General features: G+C 63.1%; 1 protein-coding gene across 1 annotated transcript in view; it reads right to left on the reverse strand.

The window, feature by feature from the left end:
- Positions 1–191: 191 nt before the first annotated feature.
- Positions 192–8,459, reverse strand: part of FUK (fucokinase) — an 8,594-nt gene continuing 326 nt past the window's right edge. Inside the window, exons 2-22 of the mRNA XM_027647133.1 lie at positions 7,386–7,436; positions 7,174–7,299; positions 6,968–7,040; positions 6,597–6,694; positions 6,376–6,456; positions 6,167–6,286; positions 5,844–5,985; positions 5,380–5,507; positions 5,176–5,277; positions 4,557–4,727; positions 4,416–4,483; positions 3,885–4,255; positions 3,445–3,655; positions 3,183–3,349; positions 2,854–3,081; positions 2,579–2,722; positions 2,323–2,442; positions 2,058–2,245; positions 1,766–1,865; positions 996–1,219; positions 192–797 (exon numbers count right to left, since the gene is read on the reverse strand). Of these exons, the coding sequence (XP_027502934.1) occupies positions 681–797; positions 996–1,219; positions 1,766–1,865; positions 2,058–2,245; positions 2,323–2,442; positions 2,579–2,722; positions 2,854–3,081; positions 3,183–3,349; positions 3,445–3,655; positions 3,885–4,255; positions 4,416–4,483; positions 4,557–4,727; positions 5,176–5,277; positions 5,380–5,507; positions 5,844–5,985; positions 6,167–6,286; positions 6,376–6,456; positions 6,597–6,694; positions 6,968–7,040; positions 7,174–7,299; positions 7,386–7,388 (2,982 nt within the window). The 5' untranslated portion in view covers positions 7,389–7,436 and the 3' untranslated portion in view covers positions 192–680. The remainder of the gene's footprint in view (positions 798–995; positions 1,220–1,765; positions 1,866–2,057; positions 2,246–2,322; positions 2,443–2,578; positions 2,723–2,853; positions 3,082–3,182; positions 3,350–3,444; positions 3,656–3,884; positions 4,256–4,415; positions 4,484–4,556; positions 4,728–5,175; positions 5,278–5,379; positions 5,508–5,843; positions 5,986–6,166; positions 6,287–6,375; positions 6,457–6,596; positions 6,695–6,967; positions 7,041–7,173; positions 7,300–7,385; positions 7,437–8,459) is intronic.

Consider the following 8,459-nt stretch of genomic DNA (forward strand, 5'->3'; position numbering starts at 1 on the left):
GTATCCAGAGGATCTTCCTGCCCTGCCTGGTGCTGTCCCCATCACCTAGGGCTGTGGAGGGCAATGACCAGCCCCTGCATGCAGTTTCTGCCATTCCCACTCCTAGAAAAGCTTTGCCCACGCATTGCTGGGCTCTTGCTCTCCCGTGGGAGCAGCAGCCCTGCCAGGGACAGAGGGGCACAAACACCTGCTGGGAACAAGCTCTTTTATTCAGGCTGACTGCAGGAATTAGTAACTTGCTTTCATTATTTATTATATCAATGCTGAAATAGTCCCTCAGGACAGGAGAGGGTCTTGATTCCACATCCAGGTGCATCCTTGGTGCAGGAGCATTGTGTGCTGAACAGGCAGTGTGGGTCCCTGCTGCTGGCAGAGCAGGAAGGTTCCTGCCAGAGGCAGCATCACAAATGGTAGTCCTTTCCCTTTGGAGAACCGTAAAAACTGGAGTGAAACTGCAATATCAGTCTAGAGGCCCTTGCAAACTGTCCTTCCAGCAAGGCCACCCTCCAGGGAGAATTGTGCCTGCCCAGCTCATCACAGCTTCTCCAGCCTCTGTGGCTTTTGGGGCAAGCAGCAGCACAAAAAGGCCATATCAAGACCTAAGGCACCTGCTGGAGCTGCCCCTAAAGCAGTGGGGATTTCCTGTGTATCTGCCAGGAACTGGCCAGGGCTGAAGGCCTTCACACAGCCCTGTCCTCTCCAGGGTGAGCACCATCCTTCGTATCACATCCCACAACCTCCAAGGAGAAACCGCCCGTGTCCACCTCGATGCTGTGGATGCTGAAGTTGCCCAGCCCCTAGAAAAATAAAGAGTCACTGGTTGGGACAGGAGCCAGCAAGGGACCTGTTCTCACCTCCGAGGTCCCAGGGAGGGCACTGGGACAACCAGCCATCACATCCCACGTGCTGTGGGGCGAGATGCTCCTCATGCTCTCTTACATAAAGCTCCTGCAAACTGCCTGTGACAGTGAACCTCCCCAGAGCTCACACCTCACCTCGGTGCCAGCGAGGAGCTGCTGCAAAGCCTCTCTTTGCCGCGGGGCTTTGGTTAAGACATAAAGGAAGCCACCGCCGCCGGCCCCGGCCAAGCACTGCCCGTGGACGTGGGGCCGGAGAGCGTCCATCATGTGCCCCACAGCCAGCGGCTCACACCCAGGGGCCATGACCTTCTTCTGCTGCCAGTAGCGGTCCAGACACTTGCCAACGAGAGGCAGGTCACCTGCAGGGAAGGGGAGATTGCAAATTACTTGTCTCTGCTCCTCGCCCGAAGGGCACAAACCTGTCTCTGCCTCTCCTGCTCAGCACAAGATAAATCCTGCCTTCTCCTCTCCCCAGTTCCTCCCAGCTCTGCCTGCCGAGCAGGCAACCCCAGCCCTGTCATGTTGCTGTTTATTTTTAATCCTCCACAGGGGGAGGATTTGCTTGCTTTAATGCTCTGGCTTCCTGTCCACAGCATCCCAGCAGCCAAGTGAACCCGCTGCACAGGCCAGGAGTGGCCCTCAGCCCTGTCACCAATGGCTCACAGAAAATCAGCCAGACACAGCATGTCTAACCCTCTCTTCCTCAAAAATCTTCGTTCAAGCCTGAATTTTAGGGCGTTGCCTGGCGAGGGTGTGTCTGTGGGAGGATTTGAGACTTTTGCAGCTGCAAGAGCCTGCAGCCATCGGCCTTTGCCCCCTCCAGGACTGCACAGCCTCTCCCCAGGAAGTTTGTGTTTCTTCAGCTGTTAAAAGGGCTGGCTTGGCACAGGGAAGGGGATTCACACCTTGCCTCAAGGCCTGGGCACACTCCTCAGCGTTGCTCACCAGCGCATCAGTGTTTTGCACGATGGAGGGCAGCCTGGCGTACCAGTTCCTCACCACGTCCTGCAAGAGGCCAGAATGTCCCTGTCACCATCCCCCTGGCAGCACCTGGGGATGTAATGCTGCACCCACAGCCTTGGGTGTCAGCTCCCACTGGGGTGGCAAAGCTGTGCACCAGTGAAGGGAACAAGTGCCAAAGGCCACAGGAGGAGCAGAGGCCAGAGCCTGTGACACCCAGGGGCACCCAGGCATTACCTGGAGCAGGTTGCGGGCCAGGCGAGTCTTCCCCGTGTACACCAGCAGCAAGTGATCACTGAGGGTCTGGGTAAAACCGTCAGGCACCAGAATCTGTTCCACTTCCACCCTGAGGGGCAACTGCGCCTTCGACCTTCCGATTTTGATGCCAGGGACGAGCCCACCAACCTGGTCCTGCCAACCACCACCTGCAGGGCAGAGGGTCCTCAGTTGTCGCTGGGACCCCTACCCCATGGGCCAGCTGCTCCCCCAGGCAGCTCACTACCTGTCGTGAGCCTCTGCTCCAGGTGCAGCACGGCGTGGATGAGGGACTCGGTGCTGGCAGCCTTCCCAGCCGCCCGGTACAGCGATGCCATCACTGCTCCTGCCAGGATACTGCTGGTGCCTGCAGGGAGCACAGGCAGGCAGTGAGGCACTGTGTGTACCCTAAGGGTGGGGAGCAGCAAGGGGGATGCCCCATCATGGTGCTGGCGACTCTCTGGCGCAGGAGGGACTGCCCAGCCCTTTCCTTGCAGACTTACCCAGGCCAGACCCGTGGGGCAGCGTGGACCAGGTGTGCACTTCGAAGCCACTCCCAAAATTCTCCATCAGCTGGACCCGCAAGGGTTTCTGTGAGGGGAACTGCACGACCTGGGTGCAGATGAAGGCAGCTTTGAGCAAGGCTCCTGAAAACAAGAGGAGGTAAAGCTGATGCCTGCTGTGCTACCTGCTGCCTCATCCCATTGTCCCCAAAAACCCTTGTACTAAGAGGCCATGGCAGGTGCAGAGCTGGGCTGTGCAGCTGGGGACACCTCACCTGGTGCATGTGGCTGGCAGTAATCCTGTAGGTGCTCCAGCTCCTGGCACACCAGCTCTGTCACTGCCTGGCTCGGTGGGGCCCCGCTGAGGCTGACGAGGCGCAGCTCTGGCGCGGGGATGCGCCGCACCCGGGCACCGATGGGCCGGCACCCGTCCACCAGCACCGCCACATCCACCACGGCCCCCCCGTGCTCGTAGGTGATTGGGGGGGTGTCACTCCAGCCACCTGCCAAGGCTCAGCATCAGCCCCCTGGGGCACTCCGACTCCTTTTTCCCCAGCACCACAGGGGTGAGACGTGGATCATCTGACTGGGGGGATGCACTCACCAGAGAGGTCCAGGCGGGCCGGACAAGCCACCTGCACCCAGTGCCCCAAGGGTGGCAGCTCTGCCTGCCCCACGGTGACAAACTGGCACGAGGACATCACCGCCTGCCGGACCAGGATTTGCTCGGCCCCCTCGTAATGCCGAGCTGCTCTCACCAGCAGAGCTGGCCTGGGATGAGAGGGGTGCTGAGCCCGCTGCCACATCTCCATGACTGCACTGGTGCCTGGGGCAGGGCAGCTGCTGCTTGTCAGCCCCAGCCTCACCGGCTCATCCATTTCTGCCGCTCGGCAGCCAGCTCCCGGACACCGCTGGCAATGTCCCCGCGCTCCAGGCACCCAAAAGCCGAGGCCCACTCCCTGTTGGCAGCAGGGCCGCTCCGCAAGCCCCCTTCCCCTCGTGCCATGCAGCCCAGGACCTCGGCGATGCAGGCGAGCGCTCGCGCTGCAACACCAGCGTCACCGGCCGTGGAGGCAACTAGAAAATAGAATTAAAAGAGGCTGCAGATCACTCCAAACCAAGCCACTTCTGCCATAAGCAGGCTCCAGGGGGGCGGGACTCAGATGGTTTGTGCCCATGCAGGCTTGTTGGATGCCCTGTGGGTGCACCCCCATGGGTTCCTGCAATAGGTGTGGTCACTGAAGGGGGTGGGGAGCACCGAACGGTCCAGATAGCCAAAGATGCAGCTCGTGTGAGTCCAGCTTACCTTCATCCAGTGTGCCCAGCACGGCCTCATGGTAGCCCTCGTGGACAGCACTACGGGCCAGCGGCAGGAGGCTGCTGTCCTGGCGCCCCAGCAGCACCCGCCGCACCTTGCGCTGGCCCTGCAGGAAGAAAAGGGCCTGGCGGGTGCCCAGCTCGGCCGCCGTGTCCAGGCAGGGCAGCAGCTCCTGCCAGGACATGCGCCAGGCCGTCCGCCAGCGTGCTAGCTGCTCACCGGTCCCTGTGGCCGGGGCCAGCAGCCACAGCACGTCCTGCAGCCCCAGTGCCTCGCAGGCGTGCAGCACCGGGAACAGCCGCGCGCTCAGCAGGCAGCGGCTCCCCCGTGGCGTCTCGGCATCCCAGAGGTCCCCTTCCCTGATGGAGGAGAGCCCATCAGCACTGCCCTGTGGCTCAAGAACACCTTCCAGGAGGGGAGCAGGGATTCAGGATGGGTTGGGGTGGCTGTGACACCTCCCACTGCAGCTATCCCCACGGGAGCTGGGTCTCCTGTCCCATCCTGGCACACGGCACCTACCGTATGCCAGTGCGTTGGAAAAACTCAGGCCAGGGCACGTTCAGGTAGGTGGCCTCTTCCACAGGGCTCTGCAGGGGCACAGAGGGGCCGGTTACACCTTGGCTTCAAGGGGAGCCTCGTGCCCCCTCGCCATCCCCGCACCTGCCAGTCGTCGAGGCGGCCGGTGAGAGTGAACACACGGCAGGGCAGGTCACGCAGGCGGACGTGGTGGCCCTGCAGGACAATGTCACGCAGGGCACAGCCCCGCAGGGCTGGGGAGGAGCCTGCGTCGAGGCCCGAGAGGAGGCAGCCAGGACCGATCTCCAGGGGACCCTGAGGAAGAGGCAGCAGAGCATGGAGTGGTATGGCTTGCCCCCAAACCAGAGCCAAATCCTGATCTTGGAAGGAGACAACCACCCTGGGAGATAAGCTGGAGCCAGCATGAGGCAGGTGGTAGAGGGACGTAATTTGCTTTGTCACAGGGCTGTGAGGACAGGAACTACAGAAATCCAGGTCAGGTGACAGCCTCCAGGGCTCTCAGCCATAACTGAGCCCTCAAGGAGAGGGTCTGCCCTGGTCCCCAGGGAGGGACAGCCCAGAGGTGACAGCCTTCTCCCCTTGGTTGTGGAGGTTGACAGCCACCAGCCAAAAGGCAGCCCTGAAGAGGAAGGGTGCCCTAAATCTCACAGCTGTGTCTCCCCTATCCTAGCCAGCACCACATCACCCTGCTGCCCTTTCAGTGCACTGGGAGCTCAGGGTCATTCCCACCATAGTCACGTACCTGAAGGTGACAGTGCTGGATGACACTGCCAGCTGCCAGCCCCACAGCTCCTTCCAGCAGGCAGTTGGTGACCGAAGAGCCATCCTCCAGGAGACAGGGCTGCTGCCGAGGGCACAGAGGCACGTGGGACCGGGGGCCAGGCACACAGCCCAGAGCAACCCCCAGAAAACATGCATGAGCAAGGCTGGGGGTGGAAGCACATACATCCACGTGGGAATGGGCTGTCTTGCAGAAGCGGAGGTGACTGGCAGAGCCAGGCAGGAGAGTCAGGCTGCGGATGTGGTCACTTGCAGAGGTGGTCATGTAGTCATAGGACGCATCAGGGATGCAGGCTGGGGAAGGCAGGACAGATTTCAGCACGCCAGCAAACAGTGTGGGTGTGTTTGACACCCCCATAAGCCCAGGACAGGCTGAACATCCCCAGCTGAAGGGGTGGGGAGAGAAGACTGGGGACCTGCAGTTGTGGGGAGACACAGAGAGCTGCCAGGCCCTGACCACCCCATCTTTCCATACATAGGGGAAGAGGGCCCAGGGATGGGTCACATCACACACACTCACCACAGCACTGAATCACAGAATGGTTGGGGTTGAAAGGGACCTTAAAGATAATCTAGTTTCAACCATATGGCAGGGACAGCTTCCACTAGAAGGTGGAAGGAAGCACTCACCCATGCTAAGAGGGAAGCCACGGAGAGCTGTCCACAGCACGGAGCGGGCGCTCCTCACATTGGCATCGCTGCCACCTTTCACAAAATCCTCCTCTGTCATCCCCCCTGCCATGCTCAGCACGATGTCAAAAAAGAGGGAGAGCTGGGGAGAGAAGGGACTTGTCAGGTGCAGCCACCCTGACCCCCACCCTACTACTGGGTGCTCCCTCCCACCATTTCTCCCACCCAAATCTGGTGCTGTGGGTGCAAATAGACCCTACAGAGATGCCCAGAAGAGGCACCCATGTGGCAAGGGGTCCCATCCCCCGTGGAGGGACTGTCACCTGGATGGGAGGTGCCCCTGAGTCCAGCCCCATGTAGGTACAGGCATCCAGAGGAGGGATGACGTGGGTGGCCAGAAGCTGCTCAGCAGCATCCGAGGAGAAGAAAACAATCCCACAGACCTGTCAGGGCACAGCAGGGCTGAGGCTGCAGTTGTGGTGACACAAGGGATGGCGCTGGCAGGGTCACCAATGCCCAGGTCATGCTGTACCAGTGGGACGGTGCCATCAGGCCCTGCACACTGCTGGATCCGGGCCTCTGTGCCTTTGTAGATGATGTCCCGCACCAGCCCCTGCAAGTGAGACCACCCCAATGAGCTCCTCAGGGAGCCCCGAGCCAAGCAGCCACAGCAGTGCTGGGACCGCAGCAGCCAAGGGATGAAGGGGTGGGGACCTCCAAGGAATGTCCCTTGAAGGGTGAGCTGCCACCGACCTGCTCATCGGCGAGGTAGACCCCGTGGTTCCTGGCATACACCGGGCTCCCGGGCACCGCGATCACTCTGACGCCCTGGAAGCCATCCCAGCTGATCCCTGGGGAGAAGGACAGAGACCAGTGCCCAGTGGGGCAGTGCACATACCCACACTGTGCACAGCTGCCTGAAAACTGGGCCCACGGCAGAGGAGGTGACATCAGCATCGAGCCTGGGCCACCTTACAGGTGCTGCCGACCACACACGGGACAGGAATGCTCAAGCACCCACACCCTCATGGGAGCACAGTGTGGGCTGAACCAGCTGTGCTGCTGGCTCAGAACCCTGTCTCAGGCCAAAGCAAAAGCTGGAAGCAAGGCTACCATTCACTGACCTGGTGTGGAGGGCACGGTGAGGAGCATGTCGGTGCTGCAGACCCAGACGCCGGGCGGGGAGCCCACACAGAGCTGCTGAGAGAGAAGGGCCACGTGCCCAGGGATGGCAGGGAAGGGGCCCGGCCCTCGGGGGGCACCCAGCACCCCTCCTACCATTGTGGGAGCTGAACCCACCCCCAGGGCCCCATCCCCAGGCCACACAGACCCGGTGTGTCATGGTCCCCAGCAGGCTGTCCAGGTTGCAGACCAGCGCCTCGGCCGGGGCGCCGGGCTCCTCCGCGGGCAGGCAGGTGAAGGCGCGGCCGCAGTCGTCGAAGGAGAAGTCGCGACCCTGGTGGGACGGAGAACGTGGCGGGGTCAGCGGGAGGGAGCGGGGGCAACGCGGGGCCCCACGCCGGGCTGCAGATCGGCTCTCACCATGTGTAGGATGAGGATGCGGGCGTCCCTCAGCACGTCAGCGGTCACCACCTGGCAGGGGACAGTCGGGACAGTCGGCGGGGACGGCACAGACACTCCCCTCCCTTCCAGCTCCTCCGAGGCTGCCAGCCCTCACCGTGCAGCCGGCGCGGGCGCTGAGGTGCTCGGCCGCCACCAGCAAGGCGTTCAGGGTGGCACCGCCGCTGCCCAGGCGGGCCCAGGGGTCCTCCACGGCCAGGAGCAGCGCGGGGGGGCGCGGGCCCAGGGCGCCCCGCAGCCGCCGCACCTCCAGCTCTGCCAAGCGAGAGGCGGGCGCCGCTGAGAGCCGGTCCCCGCCGCCCCGCCGCGGCGGGCAGGGAGGGAGGGAGGGCGCCCACCCCGCCGCTTGCCTCGCTGCAGGGCGGACACGGCGCCCTGGCCGCGCCGGCAGGTGAGGAGGAGCGCGCTCCACTCCGCCGCCATGGCCGCCCCCGCCCCGCCGCCGCGGGGCCTGCTGGGAGCTTTAGTCCAGCCCCCGCTGCCGCTGAGGGGCGCTGGGCGAGGAAGGACTACAACTCCCAGAGTGCACTGCGCGGCCGGGCACGGGCCGCTTCAAGGCACAGCGCACTCCGGTGCTGCTCCCCCCCTCTTCCCCCTCCCCCAAAATCCGCCTCCCCCCTCTCGCCAACCCGGGGGGCTTGCGAAGGGGGAAAGGGGGTCTTGGTGTTTTCTGACCTAAAATGGGTCCCGGTGCCGGCGCGCACCCCTAAGCGCCCTCGGTCATCCCTGTCACGAGCCTGCCCGGACTCAGCCCGGCTCCTCGCAGGGATCCCGGCAGCGAGGGGATGGGCGCGGGTGTCGGTGCCCAGCGGGGGTCAGGGCGGGTACCTGATGGGTGCTGGGGTGCGATCGAGGTCGATACCGGGGCATGCCGGTGCGGCGGAGCGGGTACCGTGGTGGATAACAAGGGGTGGGTACTGGGGTACCGATGTCCCGGGCTGGGGACCAGGGTAGGTACCGGAGACGCCTGAGAGCCGGGTGGGTACCGGGGATGCCAGTGCGCCCGGTGGGTACCGAGGTAGGTACCAGGGTGGG

Source organism: Corapipo altera, unplaced genomic scaffold (genome assembly GCF_003945725.1).
Source record: "Corapipo altera isolate COAL_440 unplaced genomic scaffold, ASM394572v1 62, whole genome shotgun sequence".
Classification (NCBI taxonomy): domain Eukaryota; kingdom Metazoa; phylum Chordata; class Aves; order Passeriformes; family Pipridae; genus Corapipo; species Corapipo altera.